Source organism: Notechis scutatus, chromosome Z, assembly GCF_049901735.1.
Source record: "Notechis scutatus isolate UNSWTSFEM ecotype Mainland chromosome Z, rNotScu1.2, whole genome shotgun sequence".
Lineage (NCBI taxonomy): Eukaryota > Metazoa > Chordata > Lepidosauria > Squamata > Elapidae > Notechis > Notechis scutatus.
The window spans coordinates 118411494-118435257 of record NC_142025.1 but is presented as its reverse complement, the minus strand read 5'-3'; the positions used below and the strand labels follow the sequence as shown (position 1 = coordinate 118435257).

General features: G+C 49.4%; 1 protein-coding gene across 1 annotated transcript in view; it reads right to left on the bottom strand.

Annotated features, from left to right (window-relative positions):
• Window positions 1-1056: 1056 nt before the first annotated feature.
• The window catches only part of IPO4 (importin 4), a 51563-nt gene continuing 28855 nt past the window's right edge, over window positions 1057-23764 (bottom strand). The window contains 14 exon segments of the mRNA XM_087946945.1: window positions 1057-2705; window positions 6095-6164; window positions 11491-11595; window positions 12626-12758; window positions 13495-13703; window positions 15736-15788; window positions 15791-15831; window positions 15833-15861; window positions 16522-16566; window positions 17096-17289; window positions 20440-20463; window positions 20466-20544; window positions 22843-22900; window positions 23326-23403. Coding sequence (XP_087803071.1) covers window positions 2575-2705; window positions 6095-6164; window positions 11491-11595; window positions 12626-12758; window positions 13495-13703; window positions 15736-15788; window positions 15791-15831; window positions 15833-15861; window positions 16522-16566; window positions 17096-17289; window positions 20440-20463; window positions 20466-20544; window positions 22843-22900; window positions 23326-23403 — 1249 coding nt within the window. The 3' untranslated portion in view covers window positions 1057-2574.

Here is a 23764-nt window from a genome sequence, read left to right as displayed (position 1 = left end):
TCCTGTCTTAAGGCCAGCTGGGTGACTTTGGGCCAATCACCAGGAGACGGAGAGTTCTAGTCCTGTCTTAGATATGAAAGCCAGCTGGGTGACTTTGGGCCAATCACCAGGAGACGGTGAGTTCTAGTCCTGTCTTAGATATGAAAGCCAGCTGGGTGACTTTGGGCCAATCACCAGGAGACGGAGAGTTCTAGTCCTGTCTTAGATATGAAGGCCAGCTGGGTGACTTTGGGACAATCAGTAGGAGATGGTGAGTTCTAGTCCTGTCTTAGATATGAAAGCCAGCTGGATGACTTTGGGCCAATCACCAGGAGACAGTGAGTTCTAGTCCTGTCTTAGATATGAAGGCCAGCTGGGTGACTTTGGGACAATCACTAGGAGATGGTGAGTTCTAGTCCTGTCTTAGATATGAAAGCCAGCTGGGTGACTTTGGGCCAATCACTAGGAGACGGTGAGTTCTAGTCCTGTCTTAGATATGAAAGCCAGCTGGGTGACTTTGGGACAATCAGTAGGAGATGGTGAGTTCTAGTCCTGTCTTAGATATGAAAGCCAGCTGGATGACTTTGGGCCAATCACCTGAAGACGGAGAGTTCTAGTCCTGTCTTAGATATGAAGGCCAGCTGGATGACTTTGGGACAATCACCAGGAGACAGTGAGTTCTAGTCCTGTCTTAGATATGAAAGCCAGCTGGATGACTTTGGGACAATCACCAGGAGACAGTGAGTTCTAGTCCTGTCTTAGATATGAAAGCCAGCTGGATGACTTTGGGACAATCACCAGGAGACAGTGAGTTCTAGTCCTGTCTTAGATATGAAAGCCAGCTGGGTGACTTTGGGCCAATCACCAGGAGACGGAGAGTTCTAATCGCACCTGGAGGTTGAAAGCAGCGTGACTGGAGGTCAGTCCGTGTCTCTCAGCCCAACCCGCCTCACAGGGTTGTTGCTGTGGGGAAAACAGGAAGAGGAAACAGGCTTGCGAGCCAACTTGCATTAAATATAAATTGATGAACAAAAGCGAGATAAAAACCAAATAAAACACGCACAACGAAGTCTGAGCTTTTGTTAGTTTTTATGACAGCCATTAAATAAGCTGAGAGTTGATTGTCTGTTGTAGATTTTTCTCCCACGCTCTCCATTTCTCCGACATATGCAATATGGCTGCCTTCCCGCTCATTTTTTAATCTGCGAAGAGTGCTGGGGGAACAGTGTGTGTGGGGGAGAAATATTTAGGCTAGGCATCTTAACAAACCCCTTACTAACTTCACGGGACCCGCCTTCATTTTATTACAAGGTACTGCATACAGTATACTTTTAATCTTCTGTTCCAAAAAAAAAAAAAAATAGGCCAAACCAGAAAGTTAAACATCTTTAAATACAAACGACCGAGGAAGAGCTGTTTTTTTTTTTTTTTTGAGAACCGTTGCTTTGTGGCAGAAATCCAACTTGGGTGGGTGGGTGGTGGGGAAACAAGGTAGAAAAACCAGCAAAAAGAGCAACAACCCCTCTCGTTCAAGAACCGATGAACTTTGTGCACACAAATTTGGCCCCTTGCGAAACAACCACACAGGGCAGTCAAAGGCCCAGGAAAGCTTCCCTGGAGGAATGCCAAAGGCCAAAACCACAACAAACTTTCCAGCATTTTTTGGGTGGGTTCGGGGCAGTGACAGGCAGCATTGTGTGTCCTGTATCAAGAAACTGTAGAGTTGTGTTCTTCTAATAAGGGTGCGAATGCCGGCTAACGTTGGCACAGAACTAGGAGATCCTACCAGGATCCTAACCGCACCACATTTGGCTTCGGCGATTGCAGATTGCGTTGCTGTTGTGTTGACTTTTTTTTGGGGGTCTTCCTGGAATGAATTGCCGTTTTTGCCATCTGCATTTGGCTAAAAGTGCCCATTTGAAACCTCGGGTGTTTGAAAAAGCGAATTCCCTTGCAGGTAAACAATATCTAATTAGATATAAAAATTACCTCATTGCAAACCTCCTGCGTGGCCGATCTACTCTCCAGGTAAGCCTGTGATGGGATTTTTTATTTTATTTTTAAAATAAAGACTTCCTTTGGAAATCAAAACAGGCTGAAGCAGCCACAGTGTGATGTTTTTTCCCTCAGGCTCACAAAACTTTTTGCCTGGAGGGGGGGCGGATAGTTGGAGGGAAAAATAGTTGGAAGAAAATCCAGGTATTTCAAATAATTCAAATAAGCAACATTGCGCAAAAGTTGCAAACAACTTTCAGGGGTATCAAGTGGGATTTTAGCCAAAAAAAAAAAAAATGCCTTTAGTGGAAAAACAAAAAGGGAAGAGAGAAAGAAAGACAGGAGGAGGAAAGAACTTAACAGTGAAAAATAGCCAAACAATATCGAAATCGAAGCAATACCAACTCAGCCACCCCGGTTGCCATTTGGCACGCCGGATTTTGCTTTTTGGATGGGCAGAGGTGCCGAAAGTGGGATCCAAACCGAAGATGAAGACCGATTCCAGTCTGCCAAACACTCCCCCAAAAAAAAACGTAGTGCTTTCGCCCGGCCTCAAAAAGTCCTCGAAAGTTTGAAAAGAGCACTCCCTCCTGGCTGCTTTTAAGCGGAGCCGATGGCCGCGTGGATTGAAGTGCCAACTTCCGGACGGTTTGCCAGGATGGCTGACTGAAACTCGGCGGGGTAGCGGGCTGAGAGGCTGCCCAGCAACGTAATCAGGAGGTTCCTGGCTTCTGCAGAGACCGAAAAGAAAGGAAGTTAGGAAAGAAATAATGAAGGGTTATAAACTGAACAAGCAAATAATGGAAGGTTTCAATCTCTCTCTATAAAAGCGAAATCCCACTCACGCAACATCGCAAAATCTCCAGAACCGTAAAGCCTACACACTTGAAATTGGGGCCGTATGTTCCTCTCGGCTTCTAGGGGCTCACTAAGAAATGGTTTTTTGAAATGACCATCAGAGCATTTAGAATATTTCCTATATTATTATTACTATTAACACGCTCTGATGCTAAGGAGTTCTATCCCCCTTCCCCACCTGAAAAGAAATCTGTTCCAAATGCAAAACACAAGCAGAAGAGTTTCAGTTTCATAGTCCCAACAGTTGAGCTAATCCACGCCCAGGCTCCTTGCTGTCTCCTTACTCACACAGCAAATACTCTTTCAGTTTCCAAACAGCCCTCAATTCTCTCACACACTGACAGGACACTAGCCAGATGAATAACGATGGATCCCGGTAGGCAGAGGCAGATTTTTTTTCTCCTTATTTTCCTCCCCAAACACTAAGCCCGACCACACGGTTTCGTAGCGAAGCACGGGTATCGAGCTAGTATTGAATAACTAAGTAATGAAATATTATAATTTAATAAAAATATGTGTATTATTACTAGAATTATATAAGCTTGTTAAATGAAACAAATATGATTAATTCTATTTAATTTGCATCAAAATATATGACACTCGGGTGCTACACTGTTCACGCATTGATATATGTGTAAAAAATAAAAAAAAACTTGTGGGGGAGGGGAGGGAAAGAAAGCTGGCAAGGTTGCGGTGCTCAGCTGGCACAGAGGTCCTCCTCGTCTTGGCCCTTAAGCAGAGGGCGAGGCAGACTTTAAAAAGCCCGATTACAGGAAGTCCTTGACTTACAACCACAATGGAACCCCAAAATTCTTTCGCTAAGCGAGACATCTGTAAAGCAAATTTCATTCCCCTCCCCATTTTACGACTCTTCTTGCCGCCATTGTCAAACTGAATCCCTGCAGTTGTTAAGTTGGTGACAAGTCGGTTTTTAAGTGAATCCGGCTTCCCCTTTAACTCAGCTTGTCTGTAGGTCGCAAAAGGGGATCACGGCGACCCCGGGACGCTGTGACCGTCATAACTACAGATCAGTTTGCTGGATTCAAGAATCAAGAATAAGTGTTTGAATTTTGGATCACGTAACTGCGGGGGATGGTGCTACGGTTGTTAAGTGTGAAAACTGGCCCTAAGTCGCTTTTTTCCCCCAGGCGCCATCGTAAATTCAGTCACTAAATGGACTGTCGTAGGTGGAGGACTCCCTGTATATTTGTCTCCCTGCTAGCAAATAAAAAGAAATTTACTCGCCCTTCAGAGGTTGTCAGGAGGAGAGCTTGGGTTTGTCTATATATGGAAGGTTTCCCAACGTGGCCCCTTTAAGATGGTGGACTTCCACTCCCAGAATTCCCCAGCCAGCCCTAACAGCCACGGTGGTTCACTTAACTACCGTGGCACCAAAAAGGTCATAAAACGGAGCGGAAATTCACTTAATAACTGTCTTGCTTAGCAACAAAAATTAGGGGCTCAATTACGGTCAAAGGTCAAGGAGTACCTCTAACTTATTCAGTTCTGTTGTGGCCTGTCAGCGGCCAGCAGAGCTGGCAGCAGACTCAGACAGTGAGGAGGTTAGGGAGGAACATGGGCCAGTCCTGGAGTCTGGGGAAGGCTCTGAGGAGGGCTCTGCGTCGGAGGCAGAGACGGGGCCAAGGCTGTCTGAGTTATCAGCTGCCTTCGGAGTCAGAGATCAGTAAGGCAGAAGAACAGCTGGAGCCTGTTCCCAGTGTGCTCATGCGCAAAGCTGCCAGGAGAAGGGAACAGTTAAGGAACAAGGGTCGACTCAGGAGTAAAGGCACCGGTGGACAGTGAATGGCCCCTCCCAGAGGGAATAAAGAGGAGCGAAAGGGGTTTGCAGGAGACAATTAGTTCAATTCATTAGAGTGAAGATCTGTTCCTGACTCCTTGCCAAGTCATTGCTGCTACAGTGTGGCGTTTGGAAGATATCGGCCTGGCAACTCTCCCAGCCTGCTAAAGCAGTGGTCCCCAACCTTTTTTGTACCAGGGACCAGTTTCACGATTCTTCATTCTTTGCGGCCCGGTACAAAATGATCCACGGACCGGTACCGGCATCAGCACACACGACCAAGGCAAGGCAAGCCGAGCGAACAGCCAGCCAGCCGTCCCCCGCTTCTCCCTGCCACCTTCAACTCCTCCTTTGCACCTTCTCGCGGTCGATGGGCTTTTCGGGCTCTTTCTTAATCTCCTCCTGAGTAACGCGAGACTCCACCGCCATCGGGACGGCTCTTCGTTCGGCCGCCCCCCCCTCCACGAAACTAAGGCACGAGGATTCCTTCAGCACCCAAACGCCGCTTTCCAACAACCGACGACCGACAAGCTCACCTGGAAGCACTTTCTCAAGCGCCGTCGAAACAAGATGGCGGCGCCCAAGCCAAGTAGGCCCTACTTTCATTCTTTGTGGCCCGGTACAAAATGATCCACGGACCGGTACCGGTCCGGGGCCCGGTGGTTGGGGACCCCTGTGCTAAAGGTCTGTGGTTGTGAAATTTCAGGAAAGACTGTGTTTGCGGGGACTTTGCTGGAGAGGGAATTAATTCCCTTTAACCTAAATAAAAGGGGCTTTATTGATATTCCGCTCTGAAAAAAAAATCGGGGCCGGCCAAAAGAGACCCCCTGCCGCGCCCGGGAGCGCCCGCTGCTTTCCCTCGCCAGGGCCGGGCGGCGGCGTGTTGCACGGAGGCTGGTCTGTGGCTGGCCCAGCTCCTTTTCCTGCCGCTCAGCGGCCTCCACTCGCACCGCCCGGCTCCGCTCAGGTATCCGGCTGGGGCTGTCAGGAGTTGCTACCGCCGGCGCAGCTCACGCGGCTCCAGTCCCGCGTTGCTCGGGAAGGGAAAGGCAAAACCAGGAGCCGCTGCTGCCGTTGCAAGCGCCGCCGCGGCTCTTCCTTTTGCCTTTCCCTTCTTGAGGCAATGCGGGACCGGAGCCGCGCCAGCAACTCCTGACTCGGGCCTCCGAGGGGAGGGGAAGGAGGAGAAGAAAGGGTGGGGGAAAAGGGGGGGCAATTCCCAAAATCGGAATTCCGATTTTAATCGGAAGAATATCATGCCTGCTTTATTGGGGCGAGGAGTCTGCTACGTGATCTTGGGAAGCCTGGGTCAGAACAGGTTCTGATGGAGGCCCCCATCTTGCTGGATTCACCGTAGCTGCCCCGTTGACCGACTGCCTCTTTCGCCCATCCAGACAGATCGGATGCCGTGGGGAGTGGGGGGTCACAGGGAAACTCCGCCCACCCTGGAAGGACATCACGTACCTGTCGATAGATTTTTGCAACCCAGGACGGATCCGCTGCTTCTCACGATCTCCGGAATCTGTTGCAATACCTTTGCGGGGAGAGGGGGGGGAAAACAACAACCAGAAAACTGCATCACAGGGAACCCTCGACTTTCAACTCCAGGAAGTCCTCACGTTACGATCACAATTGAGCCCAGGATTTATGTGGCGAAGCGAAACACTTGTTCAGGGAAGTTTGTCCCTTTTTACAGCTTTTCTTGCCAGAGTTGTTAAAAGGGAATCACGGCAGCCGCTAAGCGATTGTTAAGCGAATCCGGCTGCCCCGTTGACTTTGCTCATCAGGAAGTCACAAAAGGGGACCATGTGACCCTGGGATGCTGCGACCGTCATAAATACGAGTTGGTTGCCTAACGTCTGAAGTTTTGATTATGTGACCACAACCATTGTTAAGTGTGAAAAACGTTTCTAAGTCGCTTTTTTTCAAGGCCGTTTGTAGAGTTGTAATTGCAGGAATGTTCTAATCTCGGATGGCAAACCTCAGATAAGGAATGTTTACAAGCAATTACAACTCAGGCAAACAAAGTCACTAATGTAAAGGAGGATTAGAGAGAGGAAGTAAACATATGTTAGATTTTAACTAGAGATAATTAATTGTGTTAATTACTATGCTAAACAGTAACAAAAGTTAAGCAGAAACCAAAGTTAACCAATGTTGGAGGATTACTAAAAATGTGTATAAATGCAAGACTAGACTTCAATAAAGTTCATCATGATTCAGTTGTTCATGATCAAACAACTCGACTGCCTCATCATTACAACAGCCGTTGTTAACTTTGACACTAAATGAACTGTTGTAAGTCAAGGTGTACCTGTATTTTTTTAGTGGCCATTCAAAGTTACAGCGGCCCTGAAGAAAGTGACTTAACGGCTGTTTTTCACACTTACGACTAATACCACTCTATAAAGCCTTAATAAGGCCACACCTAGAGGACTGCATCCAGTTTTGGTCACCACATTGTAAAAAAGGATGTTGAAACTCTGGAAAAAGGGCAGAGAAGAGCAACCAGGATGATGAGGGGACTGGAAGCTAAAACATACAACGAACAGTTGCAGGAACTGGGCCTGGCTAGTCTAGGGAAAAGAAGGACCAGGGGAGACATGACAGCAGCCTTCCAATATGTGAGGAGCTGCCACAGAGAGGAGGAAGGGGTCAAGCTATTTTCCAAGGCACCTGAATGCCAGACAAGGAATAATGGATGGAAACTGATCCAGGAGAGATTCAACCTGGAAATAAGGAGGAATTTTCTGACAGGGAGAACAATCAACTGATGGAACAGAAGTTGCCTTCAGACGTTGTGGGAACTTCATCCCTGGAGGCTTCCAAGAAGAGACTGGACTGGCCTCTGTCAGAAATGGTGTAGGGTCTCCCGCTGGGGTGGGGGGTTAGACTAGATGACCTACAAGGTCCCTTCCAACTCTGTTAATCTGACTTTAATCTGATTTTAATGAACAAAAGGACCAGGGGAAACAGGATAGCAGTGTTCCCAATATTTGAGGGGCTGCCTCGGGGGTGTTCAGGCTATTTTCCAAAGGACCTGAAGGCCAGACAAGGAACAATGGATGGAAACTGAACCAGGAGAGATTCAACCTGGAAATAAGGAGAAACTTTCTGACAGTGAGAACCATCAACCGATGGAACAGAAATTTCCTTCAGAAGTTGTGGGAGCTTCATCCCTGGAGGCTTTCAGGAAGAGACTGGACTGCCATTTGTCAGAAATGGTATAATGTCTCCTGCTTGGGCAGGGGGTTGGACTAGATGACCTACAAGGTCCCTTCTAACTCTGATTATCTGTTATGGGTGTATTACTGCCAGTGGAAGCTGGAAAAGAAGGGCAGCCCACCTTTCTGCTTTGTAAACATGGAAAAATCTCTCTGACTTTCCAAAACGTGGAAAAATAAAGGATCCAATTCCAGGAACTGCAGGGGAATGGCCTACAACAGGGGTCCCCAACCACCGGTCCGGGACCGGTACCGTCCGCGGAACAAGTCCTACCAGGCCGCTGGTTGCTGGCGCCGCCATCTTTTTGATGAAAAAGTGCTTCCGGTGAGCTTTTCCGGGTAGAAAGCTCACCGAAGCACTTTTCATCAAAAAAGATGGCGGCGCATATACTCCGGTGAGCTTTTCCGGTAGAAAGCCATTTCTACCCGAAAAGCTCATCGAGCGCTGCCGCCATATTTTTTGATGAAATAGTGCTTCCCGTGAGGTCACCGGAAGCACTTTTTCATCAAAAAGATGGCGGCGCCCAGCTGATGCCGGTACCGGGTCGCGCGCCCAGCTGATGCCGGCACCGGGCCGCGGCATAAAAAAGGTTGGGGATCACTGGCCTACAACTTCAACCTTGGGGTTTTATACAGGAATCCACCCCATGTACAGGTAGTCCTTGACTTACGACCACTATTCGGCCCCAAATTTCTATCGCTAAATGATATATATATATATATATATATATACACACACACACACACACACACACACACACACACACATACATACATACATACATACACGTTAAGTGAATTTTGTCTCATTTTACGACCTTTCTTGCCACAGTTGTTTAGCAAATAGCTGGAGTTAGGAACACGGTCGTTAAGTGAATCCGGCTTCCCCCTTGACTTTGCTTGTTAGAAGGTCGCCAAAGGGGATTATTTGACCCCGGGACACCACGACCATCATAAGTATGAATCGGCTGCCAAGCGCCTGAATTTTGATCAGGTGACCGTGGGGCCACTGCCGCGGTCGTTAGGTATAAAAAAATGGTCCTAAGTCACTTTTTTTCAGTGCCATCTTTGAACCGCCATTAAATGAACTGTGGTCTACAGATAGTCCTCAACTTACAGACGTTCCTTTAGTGACCATTAAAAAGTTACAACGGCCCTGAACAAAGTCACTTACGACCGCTTGTCCTCCTGAGGCTCATGGAGTCAAAATTTGGACCACTCGGCAACTGGTATGTATTTATGACAGTCACAGTGTGTCCCCGGGGCCGTGATTCCTCTTTTGCGACCTTCCGATGGCCAGAACCAACGGGGGAAGCCAGATTTGTTAAACAACTGCACGGTTCACTTAACGATGGCAGCGACGTGCTTCACTACGGCAAGAGGCGGTCATAAGGGGTGCAACTCGTTTAAGGATGGCCTCGCTTAGCCACAGAAATGTGGGGCTCAACTGTCGTAAGTTGAGGCTTCCTTCTCAAAGCAGGGCTGAGACGACGAGCTAAGGGGAAACCAACTTGAGCGGGAGCCAATCGTCTAAATCAGGGCAGGGGTGGGATTCAGCCGGTTTGGCCCGGTTTGGGTGAACCGGATATTAAATTTACATCTGGTTCACCGAACCAGGAGTTGAACCGACTGGCTGGCCCCGCCCACCCCTCCTCTCCCGGAGTCTCCACGCGGCCCGTTTTGGATGCGGGTAAGTGCAGGGTCCGCGTGGAGCCTCTGGGAGGAGGAAAAAAGGCTCTCCAGGAAGTTCCAGAAGTCCAAAAACGGGCCTGTTTCCGGCTTCCGGAGGCCCTCCCAGAAACCTGAGGGAAGCCTCCGGACTCTGGGAAAGGCAAAAAACGGCCGAACTGGAAGTTCCGGTAGGCCACACCCACCATGGCCAGGCCTACCCAGCAACCAGACAGAGAACCGGTAGTTGGGATTTTTGAATCCTACCCCTAAATCAGGGATGTCAAACTTGGTTTCGTTTGTGTTTGTGTTTGTTTGTGTTTGACTTTGGAGAGCGCGGGGTGTATGTGGGTGTGTGTCTGGGGGTAGGCATGGCCATGTTGGGCCTTTGACATAGGCTCAAGATGCGTTTCTTTCCCTTCTTTCTTTCCGCAGGTGTTCACCATAAACATTTCCCCAATTCTTCTACCAGATATTATAGGCAAACATTTATTACTTATTCTTCTTACTCCGCTAAACTTTTTATTTCTAAATTTATCACCCCATTGTTTAATAGTACGTTGCTCTTCCGGGCAGAAAAGCTATTTATATCTATTGTATTTTTTATTATTCAACTAATAAATAAAAACACAACGGCATAAAATAACATGAGATCTAACAGCTGAGGTAAATTTCCAGGATAGTATAGTGGAACACGGGGTCACGACCGTAATCCGTTCCAGGACTAAGGTTGCAACCCAATTTGGTCGTGACCAAAAGCATGACCATCTGTGCATGTACGGACCCCCCCAAAAAATGGCGCCGAAGGGGAAATCACCACAGCAATTTTCGGGTTTGCTTGGTTGCCACCCAAAGATCTGTTCGTGACCAGAAGCAAAACAGAAGCAAAAATTCTGGTCGTCACAGAAGTGTTTGTGACCCCAGGTTCCATTGTATATAGCCGTGATGGCAAACCTATGGTGCGCGTACCACAAGCGGCACGCAGAGCCGTCTGTGCTGGCATGCAAGCCGCAGACAAACTTACCTCACTGTGCATGCACGCGCCTCATAGCTGATTTTTTTTTTCTGGTTGGTTTGAGGCCTTTTTTGGCCTCCCAGAGGCTTGGAAACAGCCTCTGCAAGGCTTTTCAGGATGAATTATAGGCCTGTTTTGTCACTTCCTGTAACACCGGAAGTGATGAAACAGGCCTATAATTTGTTCTGAATAGCCTTGCAGGGGCTTTTTTCAAGCCTTTGGAAGGCCGAAAAAGGCCTCAAACCAGCCGAAAAATCAGCTGCAAGGCGCATTGCAGGTAAGGGGGTGGCAGGGAGGTGGGGATTGCACGCGCATGCGCAGGGGGCATGCACATTGTATTCTGGGTTCTGGCACGTGACAATTTTTACCACAGGAGCCCAAAAAGGTTAGCCACCACTGGTGTATAGAAATGGCTGTCAATTATAGATACAGAATAGAATATATAGAATACAGAATAGCTGATTGTAGATTAAATGGACCTAAAATACATAAAATCTGGCATTAAACTGTAGTGTTAACACAAGGGGTTGCTTGTTTCCTATCTAGATCAGGTACTTACTTGAGGCCACATAATTGTAATCCAGTCCAATCCAGGACTCCTGCAGCACACTGCTGGCCGAAAACAGGCCGTGCGGAGACCTTCTGGGGCCCCTCCGTGGCCTGTTTTGGCTGGCACAGGTATTGCAAGCCAGTCCTTTGATATTTCCATTCACACAGGCCAGACTTAAGCACCCCGCAGGCTGGATCCAGCCCGAAGGCCTGTGGACCGGCAACCGCCGCGGCATGCAAAAAACCTGGCCCGTGTAAACAAGCGAATCCCCATCCGCATGAAACCACGTTCCCTCCTCCGCTCCGTGGAAAAACCTCCCTCCATGGAACCGGTTCCTGGTGCCCCAAAAGTTGACGGTTGCTGCCCCTAAGACCTGCCCCTTCCTGGTGGGACAGAGACCTACCTGCGATGGGTCATTTTCATAGATAAAGGTGATGCAACGGTAGACTGTTTTATACTCCTCAAAGTCCTCTCTCAGTGGCAGGGCGCGAAGCAGGACAGGGAAAACCTGTTAATAAGAGGGTTAGAAGACGGAAGGCAGCAATTCAAGGGTCAGAGGTTCATGATCCTGTAGGGATCCTAACATGGCTTGGCTCCTTACCAAGCAAGAAACAAGTAAAACCTACATTTCCTCATGGAGTAAACCAGGGTTTCTCCAAACTTGGCAACTTTAAGACTTGTGGACTTCAACTCCCAGAATTCCCCATCCGGCATGTTTGGTATTTCTTGGTTTAAATAAAGAGAGTTCGTATTGCTTAGTGCTTAAGGTGCCGGTCTAGATGGTGAGTTCTAGTTCTAGGCATGGAAGCCATCTGAGTGTCCTTTGGCCAGTCATTAAGAGTCTGGGAGCTCTAGTTCCACCTTAGGCATGGAAGCCATCTGAGTGTCCTTTGGCCAGTCATTAAGAGTCTGGGAGCTCTAGTTCCACCTTAGGCATGGAAGCCGGCTGGGTGTCCTTGGGCCGGTCATGAGGCGCCTATGAGCTCCAATTCCATCTTAGGCATGAAAGCTGCCTGGGTGTCCTTGGGCCAACCATCAGAAGCCTGGGAATTCTAGTTCACCTTAGGCACAGAACCCGTCTGGGTGTCCTTGGGCCAACGATCAGAAGCCTGGGAGTTCTAGTTCCACACCTCAGGCACGGGAGCCAGCTGAGTGACTTTGGGCCAATCACCAGGTGACTGTGAATTTTAGTCCTGCCTTAGCCATGAAACGTGGCTGGGTATCTCTGAACCAATTATCAGGAGATGGTGACTTCTAGTCCTGCCTTAGGCCTGAAAACTAACTCTAACCCACCTCACAGGGTTGTGATGAGGAAAAAAGGAAGGAGATTAAGTACGTTCTCCGCCTTGACTTACTGATCAAGTAATAAAAGCGGGATTTTAAAACAAATTGAATACAATAAATAAAACAAGGTAGATAATTCCACCTTACGAGCCAGTGATGGAAGAATACCTCCTTCTGGAGTTTCTCTCCATGGCTGTAGCCCTGCGGATCTTCCCTCCACACTCACACAAGACGCACAAAAAATAATGTTTCACCTGTTCAACGGGCATTCCTCCAGGATTGGTCATTATCATCCTTGCAATGGCTCCACACACGTTGTCGATTACTCGGTTGTCTTTCTTTTGAGAAATGAGGTTGGATAAAAGCGCCAGAATTTTGGGGTAGTGTCTGGCCAGGTCAAACGAAATTAAGGAAAAAATAATAATTGTGTACGTGTGTTGTGTTGTGTGTGTAGAGAAAGGCACATACACACTGTTCTTTTTCAGGGCAATTAAACGTGTTGCGCTATACAGCTAGTTCTCGATGTGCGACCACAACTCAGCCCAGAATTTCTGTCGCTAAGAGAGACCGTCGTTCAATGAGTTTTGCCCCATTCAACTACCTTTCTTGCCCACCATTGTAAAGCGAATCACTGTGGTTGTTAAGTGAATCTGGCTTCCCCCGTTGACTTTGCTCATCAGAAAGGGAATCAAGTGACCCCGGGAGGCTGGGACCGTCATAAATACGAGTCGGTGGCCAAGCGCCTGAATTTTGATCATGTGACTGCGGGGATGCCACGACGGCCGCTAAGTGTGAAAAACGTTCCTAAGACGCTTTTCTTCAGTTCCACTGTGACTTTGAATGGTCTCTAAATAGACCGTTAAGTCAAGGACTAGCTATATATGTAAAATTAATTAAGAGAATCTTGGAGGGCTCAAGGTATGAATCTCCCACCGTCTCTTTTCCAGCCTGATATGACAGAGGAGGTTCGCCTTTGAGTTTCTTCCTCTGTCCGTTGTGCAGCTCTGGGCCAGCCCCCCTCTTATCTAATCATTTCGTAGGCTGGGTCTTCTTCCTGGTCCCGCAAGGCTATTCCCGCCATATGATATCAGGCCCCTCCCCAGGCGGATGGGATCAAGGATACTCGAACGTGGCTTCCCTGCCGTGCTCCACCAGGACCCCCAGCCCGAAGACGGCATTGCTGCACACTTCCTGGTCTTCGTCGTGGGACGCCCCCAACAGCATGGGAAGCAGGTAGAGTACGAAAGAGCTGGAGGCCCTTTCCAGGCCCTGGACTGTCTCTGCAATGATGCCTACGGCAAAGGACTTGTCCGCGGTGGAACAGGAAGGTCTCTGGAGAAGGAAGGAAGGAAGGAAGGAAGGAGAGGAATGAGGAGGAAGGAAGGAAGGGAAGGAGGGAGGGGATAGAAATGAGAAGGAAGGAAGGAGATAGGAATGAGGAGAAGGAAGGAAGGAAGGAAGGAGATAGGAATGAGAAGGAAGGAAAGAAGGAAGGTGATACTAATGAGAAGGAAGGAAGGAAAGAAGTGGATAGGAATGAGGAGAAGGAAGGAGATAGGAATGAGGAGAAGGAATGAATGAAGGAAGGAAGGAAGGAGATAGGAAGGAGAAGGAAGGAAGGAAAGAAGGAAGGAGATAGGAATGAGAAGGAAAGGAAGGAAGGAAGGAAGGAAGGAAGGGGATAGGAATGAGGAGAAAGAATGAAGGAAGGAGATAGGAAGGAAAAGGAAGGAAGGAGATAGGAATGAGGGGAAGGAAGGAAGGAAGGAAGGGAGGGAGGGAGGAAGGGAGGGATAGGAATGAGAAGGAAGGAAGGAGATAGGAATGAGGAGAAGGAAGGAAGGAAGGGAGGGAGGGAGGGAGGGAGGGGATAGGAATGAGAAGGAAGGAAGGAGATAGGAATGAGGAGAAGGAAGGGAGGGAGGGAGGGAGGAAGGGAGGGGATAGGGATGAGAAGGAAGGAAGGAGATAGGAAGGAGAAGGAAGGAAAGAAGGAAGGAGACAGGAATGAGAAGGAAGGAAAGAAGGAAGGAAGAAGATAGGAATGAGGAGAAGGAAGGAAGGAAGGAAGGAAAGAAGGAAGGAAGGAAGGAAGGAAGGAAGGAAGGAAGGGGATAGGAATGAGAAGGAATGAATGAAGGAAGGAGATAGGAAGGAGAAGGAAGGAAAGAAGGAAGGAGACAGGAATGAGAAGGAAAGAAGGAAGGAAGAAGATAGGAATGAGGAGAAGGAAAGAAGGAAGGAAGGAAGGAAGGAAGGAAGGGGATAGGAATGAGAAGGAAGGAAAGAAGGAAGGAGACAGGAATGAGAAGGAAGGAAAGAAGGAAGGAAGAAGATAGGAATGAGGAGAAGGAAGGAAGGAAAGAAGAAAGGAAGAAAGGAAGGAAGGAAAGAAGGAAGGAAGGGGATAGGAATGAGAAGGAATGAAGGAAGGAAGGAGATAGGAATGAGAAGGAAGGGAGGGAGAAAGGAAAGTGGGAAGGAGAAAGAAGGAAGTTAGAAAAAGAGGGAGGAAGGAAACAAGGAAAGAGGAAGGGAGGAAGGAACGGAGGGAGGAAGGAAGAAGAAAGCAAAGAACGCGGGAAGGAAAAAAAGAAAGGAGACATAAAAGAGGGAGGGAAGGAAGGAAGGAAAGGAGGAGATAGGAATGAGAAGGAAGGAAGGAAGGAATGAGGAGAATGAAGGAAAGAACGAGATAGGAGGAGGAGGAAGGAAGGAAATAGGAATGAGGGGAAGGAAGGAAGGAAGGAAGGAAGGAAGGAAGGAAGGAAGGAAGGAAGGAAGGGATAGGAATGAAGAGAAGGAGATAGGAATGGGAAGGAAGGGGAAGGAAGGAAGGAAGAAGGAAGGAGATAGGAATGAGAAGGAAGGAAGGAGATAAGAAAGAGAAGGAAGGGAGGGAGGGAGGAAAGAGGGGAGGGAGGAATGAAAGAGGAAAAGAAGGAGAAAGAAGGAAGTTAGAAAAAGGGAGGAAGGAAACAAGAAAAGAGGAAGGGAGGAAGGAACAGAGGGAGGAAGGAAGAAGAAAGCAAAGAAAGCGGAAGGAAAAAGAAGGGAGACAAAAGAGGGCGGGAAGGAAGAAGGAAGGAAGGAAAGAGGGAAGATATATAAAAGATGGTGGATGAAAGAAGGAAGGAAGGAGGGAAGGAAAACACAGGAAGATATAAAAGAGGGAGAGAGGGAGGAAAGAGGTTAGGAAAAAGAAGGAAGATATAAAGGGACAGAGGGAGGGAGGGAAGAAGGGAGGAAGGAAACAAGGCCCCAATTTCCACCAGTGGACGGTCGTGTCAGAGAATGACTCTGGGGGAGGGCAAACCAATTGAAGACATTTTTTAAAAAAAAGAAAAGAAAAGAAAAAGCTCACCATCTTGTTGAGGAGTAGCGGCAAGAAGCCGGCGAAGTAGGGGGCAAAGACGCCCCACCGGTCACTTCAGCGAGGATTGGGATCAATTCCCCGGCGACTAATCAGCATGCAGTCGTATTCTGCCTGCTGGAGAGAGAGAGAGAGAGAGAGAAGAGAGAGAAAAAGAGAGAGAGAGAGAGAGAGAGAGAGAGAGAGAGAGACATTTGGGTTTTTGCGTTCTCGAACCCAGGACCCCACCTCTCCCTCACCTCCACCGGAGGCCCAAGACGGAAGATCTCAAACGCTAAGCTAGGGTGGGGGGTGGGGGATGGAGCTGCTCTACTACTCACCTTGGGCAGGTGTAGCCAGGCCTCGCACACCCCGACACCTGCCTCACTGGCCCGCTTCTCTGGCAGCCGTCAAGGCTTTCCTGAAGGCCTCCGGAGCTGAGAGCAAAGCTCAGGATCGATCCAGAGGTCCATTATCGGCTGCAGAGGCCTTCAGGGAAGCCTTGCCGGCTGCAGAAGTAGTAGTAGTTCCTGAAGGAACTACTCTTGACGACGAAAAGGGGGCGATGCGTGCAAGTGAGGTTAGTCAGTGGAGGGACACCTTCCGAAAATAAGACCCGGTGCCTTTTTTTGGGGGTGGCAAAAAAAAAAAAATTATGAGACAGGGTCTTATTTTCGGGGGAAACACGGTATATACAGTATATTGCTTAACATGGGGGCTGCAAAATGAATGCTGCCGTCCTTAAACGAACATCGACATTGTCAAATGGGACTTTGAAGGGCATATTTCCAATCTTACTTCGTCGTCGTCATCTTCGTCTTCCTCGTCGTACTGACAGGCCACCTACAGAGGGGAAGGAAGAGCGAAAATTCACTTTTTACACGCCGAATCAGTTTTGCTCACCCACAAAAACGCCACCCGGCTATAGTTTGGATCTGACGTTTAGACTGGGAGAAGTTCACGGACCGCCCTGTTGCCCAGGGCTACACACACAGGGTCCTCGACTTACGACCGGAACGGGTCCCGAAATTTCTGTTGCTAAGCGAGGCCAATTGAGTGAGCTTAGGCCCATTTGGGGGACTTTGGCCAGCGTTGTTAAGCGTTCAGCGGCTCGTGCGGTCGTTAAGCGAATCAGGCTCCCCCACCGACCCTGCTTGTCAGGAGATCGCATTAGGGGGGATGGCGTGGATGCCGCGGCCGTCGTAAGTACGGGTCGGGCTGCCAAGCGCCTGAATTTCGATCGCGTGAACACCGGGAGTGTGAAAAAATGGCCGTAACTTTGAGTGGTCACTGAAGGGAAGGCTGTAAGTCGAGGAGTGTCCGTAACAAAGTGGAGGAATTGGGGAGGAAGCGGAAGCGGAGGAAGGCTCACTTTCTGTTCCAGCACCTCCCGCACCAGCCTGCAGAGGTTGGTCAGTTGGGCCGGCTCATGCAGGATGTCCCTCTTGCACTCCTTCACCACTTTGGCCAGAACCTCCAGGATGGCCATGACCACCTCGCGCTCGTGGTCCTCCTTCGCCCCTTTCACGTAGACGGGAAGCAGGGTGGAGACCAGCTTCTGAAATGCTGTTTGGGAAGGAGGGAGAGGAAGAGGGGAGGGAGGAAGGAAGGAAGGAAGGAGGTGGGAATGAGAAAGAAGGGAGGGAGGACAGAAGAGGGGAGGAAGGATAGAGTGAGGGTGATGGGAATGAGAGGGAGGGAGGGGGAGGAAGGAAGGAAAAGGAGAAGGAAGGATAGAGTAAGGGTGATGGGAATGAGAGGGAGGGAGGGAGGAGAGAAGAGAGGTGGAAGGAAGGAAGGAAGGAAGGAAGGAAGGAAGGAAGGAAGGAAGGAAGGAAGGAAGGAAGGAAGGAGGTGGGAATGAGAAAGAAGAAAGGGAGGGAGGGAGGGGAGAAGAGGAGAGGAAGGAAGGAGAGAGGGAGAGTAAAGAAAAAGAGAAGGAAGGATAGAGTAAGGGTGATGGGAATGAGAGGGAGGAGGAGAGAAGAGAGGTGGAAGGAAGGAAGGAAGGAAGGAAGGAAGGAAGGAAGGAAGGAAGGAAGGAAGGAAGGAAGGAAGGAAGGAAGGAAGGAAGGAAGGAAGGAAGGAAGGAAGGAGGTGGGAATGAGAAAGAAGGAGGGAGGACAGAAGAGGGGAGGAAGGATAGAGTGAGGGTGATGGGAATGAGAGGGAGGGAGGGAGGAGAGAAGAGAGGTGGAAGGAAGGAAGGAAGGAAGGAAGGAAGGAAGGAAGGAAGGAAGGAAGGAAGGAAGGAAGGAAGGGAGGGAGGGAGGGAGGGAGGGAGGGGATAGGAATGAGAAAGAAGAAAGGGAGGGAGGGAGGGAGAAGAGGAGAGGAAGGAAGGAGGGAGGGAGATGGGAATGAGAAGGAAGGAAGGGGAGGGAGGAAGGAAAAGGAGAAGGAAGGATAGAGTAAGGGTGATGGGAATGAGAGGGAGGGAGGAGAGAAGAGAGGTGGAAGGAAGGAAGGAAGGAAGGAAGGAAGGAAGGAAGGAAGGAAGGAAGGAAGGAAGGAAGGAAGGAAGGAGGTGGGAATGAGAAAGAAGAAAGGGAGGGAGGGAGAAGAGGAGAGGAAGGAAGGAGAGAGGAGAGTAAAGAAAAAGAGAAGGAAGGACAGTAAGGGAGATAGGAATGAGAGGGAGGGAGTAGAAGAAAGGAAGGAAGGAAGGAGGGAGGGAGGACAGAAGAGGGGAGGAAGGAAGGAGGGAGGGAGATGGAATGAGAAGGAAGGGGGAGGGAGGGAGGAAAAAAAGGAGAAGGAAGGATAGAGTAAGGGTGATGGGAATGAGAGGAGGGAGGAGAGAAGAGAGGTGGAAGGAAGGAAGGAAGGAAGGAGGTGGGAATGAGAAAGAAGAAAGGGAGGGAGGGAGAAGAGAGGAAGGAAGGAGAGAGGGAGAGTAAGGACAAAAGAGAAGGAAGGAGAGTAAGGAGATAGGAATGAGAGGAAGGGAGGAGAGAAGAGAGGTGGAAGGAAGGAAGGAAGGAAGGAAGGAAGGAAGGAAGGAAGGAAGGAAGGAAGGAGGTGGGAATGAGAAAGAAGGGAGGAGGACAGAAGAGGGGGAGGAAGGATAGAGTGAGGGTGATGGGAATGAGAGAGGAGGGAGGGAGGAGAGAAGAGAGGTGGAAGGAAGGAAGGAAGGAAGGAAGGAAGGAAGGAAGGAAGGAAGGAAGGAAGGAAGGAAGGGAGGGAGGGAGGAGGGAGGGAGGGAGGGGATAGGAATGAGAAAGAAGAAAGGGAGGGAGGGAGGGAGAAGAGGAGAGGAAGGAAGGAGGGAGGGAGATGGGAATGAGAAGGAAGGAAGGGGAGGGAGGAAGGAAAAGGAGAAGGAAGGATAGAGTAAGGGTGATGGGAATGAGAGGAGGGAGGAGGAGAAGAGAGAGAGGTGGAAGAGAGGAAGGAAGGAAGGAAGGAAGGAAGGAAGGAAGGAAGGAAGGAAGGAAGGAAGGAAGGAAGGAAGGAAGGAAGGAAGGAAGGAGGAGGGAATGAGAAAGAAGAAAGGGAGGGAGGGAGAAGAGGAGAGGAAGGAAGGAGAGAGGGAGAGTAAAGAAAAAGAGAAGGAAGGACAGTAAGGGAGATAGGAATGAGAGGGAGGGAGTAGAAGAAAGGAAGGAAGGAAGGAGGGAGGAGGACAGAAGAGGGGAGGAAGGAAGGAGGGAGGGAGATGGGAATGAGAAGGAAGGGGAGGGAGGGAGGAAAAAAAGGAGAAGGAAGGATAGAGTAAGGGTGATGGGAATGAGAGGGAGGGAGGAGAGAAGAGAGGTGGAAGGAAGGAAGGAAGGAAGGAGGTGGGAATGAGAAAGAAGAAAGGAGGGAGGGAGAAGAGAGGAAGGAAGGAGAGAGGGAGAGTAAGGACAAAAGAGAAGGAAGGAGAGTAAGGGAGATAGGAATGAGAGGAAGGAGTAGAAGAAAGGAAGGAAGGAGGGAGGGAGGGAATGAGAGGGAAGAAAGGGAGGGAGGGGGGAAAGGAAGGAAGGAGAGAGGGAGAGAGTAAGAAAAAGGAGAAGGAAGGACAAAGTAAGGGAGATGGGAATGAGAGGAGGAGAGAAGAGGGAGGGAGGGAGGGAGGAGAAAAGAAGGAAGGCAGGGAGAAGGGAGTAAGGAAAAAGAGAAGGAAGGAAAGGAATAAGGGAGGTGGGTGGGTATGAGAAGGAAGAAAGGGAGAGAGGAAGTAAAGGATGGGAATGAGAAAGAAAAGAGAGAGGGGGAGTAAGGAAAAAGAGAAGGAAGGACGGAGTAAGGGAGGTGGGAATGAGAGGGAGAAGGAGGGAGGGAGGAAAAATGAGGGGAAAGGAAAGAGGGAGGGAGGGAGGAAGGAAGAAAAGGAAGGGAGGTAGAGTGGGAGGAATGAAGGGAGAGAAGGAGCAAGGAAGAAAAGAAAAAGAGGAAGGAGGAAAGGAAGGAGGGAGGGAGGGCGTAAGGGAACAAGGGAGGAAAGGAATGAATAACCCCATTTTTTAAGACCACAGACCTGCCTGCCATCAGGAACAACCTGGTGCCCCTAAGAAAGTCAGACCTCTTGTTCCCAGGACCCCAGCCCCAAAGGCCGAAGGGCTCCCCCGGCCGTTCATCACACGTTTTCCATGAGCCCCCCCTTTCTCGCGACACCCTTCTAGATACCCAAATGCCGCCATCTTCCTCCCAACACGCCCGCCAGCAGGTTTTTTTTTTGGGGGGGAAGGGGCTGCCCCCTCCCATCCTCGGCCCTCACTCACTCACCTGCCACGTGAGCTTCGGACGGCTCTGCTTGCACACCTGATGCAGCGAAATGATGAGCTGCCCCAGGGCTTTGAACGCGGCTTTCCGCACCTGAATTTGGGGGCACTGAGAAAAGGAGGAGAGAGGTCAGAAGACACCAACCCCCACCCCGCAAAAAAAAGTAGGATCGGCCTTTACCCATTTTGAACCGTGCAAGGCGGCCCCCAAATTGAAGGGTTTGGAGCCACCGGCATCAACAGACAATGGGAAAATTCAGATTTTTTGGGTGGGGGGAGGAGATCAAAACCCGGTTCAACCAGGTCTTGACACCAGGGTGAGCGGCTACGGTTTGCACCGGTTCAGGCGAACCGGATGCTAATTTTTACATTCTGGTTCGCTGAACTGGTAGTTCCACCCCTCCCCTTCCAAGGAGTCTCCACACAGCCTGTTTTGGGTGCGAGGTAAGTGCAGGGCACGTGAGGAGGATTGGGAGGCCTCCGGGAGGTTCTAGAGCCCGGGGGAAACGGACTTCCCGGAAGTTCTAGGAGTCTGGAAACGGGCCAGAGAGCCTCCAGAAAGCCTCCGGATCTTGGGGAGGCCATTTCTGCCCCCCCCAGAGGCTCGAGAAAAAGCCTCCTTGGTCTTTTTAGCTGCCAGCAGGAAGGGAGTGGGGGAAAGCAGTGCATTCCTCAAGTGCTCAGATAATCGCCCCGGCAGCCCAAAGTTGTCGGCGCGCAAGAATATTACTGGAGAGAATGATTGATGACTCTTGGCTATGGATGTGTCCCATTGGAGAATATACATCCAGGGGTGGGAGGAAGACCAGGGTCAAGGGGGAAATGAATGATGTATTTTAGTGTCGGCTGCACCCAGCTAACGCCGACATGGCCACTTCTAATAAATCAAATTTCTTTTCTCTAAGAGATGCGGCTAGAGACTTACGATCTGAATGGGGGTGGATTTGTTGGAACTCCTGACAGCCCAGTCCAGGGAGGGCGAAAACGCCCTCCTCACCGTGGTGCAGGAGGCTGACTAGGCCACGCCCACCCAGCAAAACCAGGCAGATAACTATTACTAAAATTTCTGACCCTCCTCCCAAGAAATTGTACCCTAACCAGTTAAAAGCTTCCAATTTGGAGATGAAGGAATACAGAATACAATTCTAATGATGTAGTAGAACTATAGAGTGGTGTGGACAGAGAGAGTGGTGTGGTGGAGCTCTCGCCTCACAATCAGGAGGCTGGGAGTTCGATCCTAGGTAGGTCTTTCCCAGATATTTCTCTCTCTGGGCACACAATGAGAATATATATATCTGCTGAACAAAACTCCGTACCAGCGACAGGAAGGGCATCCGGCCAGTAAACACTCAGCTCCATTCAGTTGCCCAAACTCCACCCCCACAAAGGGATCATGGTCATTAAAAAATGGTGATGATTAGAACTATACAGACAGTCCTCGACGTACGACCAAGAATGGAGTCCGCTCATTTTGAGTGGTATATCATTAACTGTTGCAAAATGGGTCACGTCGCCGCTCGCCTTCTGGACTTATACACACAGTCCTTCACTTATAAACCACAAATTAAGGCCAAAGCACCTGTTCAATGAATTGCGTCCCAGTTTACAACCTTTTTGCCATAGTTAAGTGGAATCAGTGGTTAAACGAATCACATGGTCATTAAGCGAATCTGGCTTTCCTTCCCTATTGGCTCGGCTTTTCAGAAGCTGGCTGGGAATATGCAACATGTCAGTCATATGTACATGCCGGCTGGTAAGCAGCCAAATTTTGATCACCTGACCCCGAGGAATGGTGCCATGGTCGTAAGCATGAAAACTGGTCATAAGTCTGGGTTTTTTTTCCAGAGCAGTTGTAACTTTGACCACTGAACGAATGGTTTGTAAGTTGTGGATTGACATAGGACATAATAAATGGAACCCTGGCCATTGGAAGTCTTATGACATAATGGTCATAAACCGGGTCGGTCACAGGGCCGACGTGATTTCTAAACGTTTTTTTTCGTGGCGGTTGTAAAACAAACACAGCAGCCATTAAGTGAAGCAAGGTGCGGTTTTGCCGAAAAGCGGAAGTCAGTTTTCGGCAAAACAGTCATAAAACCGAGTCAACCGTAAACGTGTCCCATTTTGCCACGCCTCCAAACTTTGGTCACGTGACCATGGAGGGGGCCCGGCTGCTGTCGGAACTTCGAACCCAAGTCGTAAGTTGCTCTTTTCCCGTCACAGCTCGGAACGGTCGCTAAGTAGACGGTCGCAAGTCGAGGACTACTTGTAAGGTCCTTAAAACCTACAACGACTCGAGGCGCTTTGGTCTCGTTCAGCTTTTCTTCAGCAAGGACTCCCCAAAGACCCCCTTCGCACCCACCAAAAACGGTTTTTCCGTCAAGGGATCGCATCCTCCCAGCCTTACCGGAAGCAACTGGGACACTTCTTGGAACGAGGTCTCGATGTAAGGCAGGAAGGGCATACTGAGGAAAAGAGAAGAAAAAAAGGAGGGAAGGAAGAAAAAGGAAGGATTTCTGCAGCAAAACAGCTTTTTTTTTCCAAGCCTGCAGTCGGCTGTTCTTCCCAGAGGTTGCTTGGTTCTAGTCGCGCCATAGGCATGAAAGGCGGCTGGGTGACTTTGGGCCAATCGCTGGGAGACTGGGAGTTTCTAGTCCCGCCTTAGCAGTGAAAGCAGATCAGCTGATTATGGGCCAATTATTCTCTCTCTCAGTCTAGCCCACCTCACAGGGCTGTTGTTATGCGGAAAGACAGAGGAGGGAGTTCTTATGTATGTTTGCCGCCTCAGAGTTATTTATAAAGTAAGAAAGGCGGGATTTTAAAAAAAAAATCAAACGAATAAATAAGACACACAGAATTTAGGAAAACCTGTTTAGGAAATCCGAGTTACCTCACACTGACAGCGATTTCTCCCAGGGCTATGCAGGCGTCTTCCTTCTCATCCATAAAGACGCTTTGTACGCACATCCTGCGAGGAGAGGGGGAGAAGAAAAGCTGAAGCCCCACCCCACCTTAAAATGGTGAAGATTCTGAAACCCCAACCTCAAATGGAAGATTTTATGTTTCCAGTCCTCATGAAGGCCGAGGACTCTCTTTCCCGAACAGGGAGACAGCCCCCAAGGAAACAGACAGTCCTCACAACTAAACGACCCCAATCGAGCCCGACATTTCCGTGGTTAAGCGAGATGCAGGTTAAGTGAGCTTGGCCCCGTTTTACGACCTCCCTTGCCGAAGTTGCTAAGTGAATCGCCACTGCCGTTAAATGAATAACACAGTTGTGAATTCTGCTTCCCCACGGGTTTGGCTCTTCGGAAGGTTGCAAAAGGGGG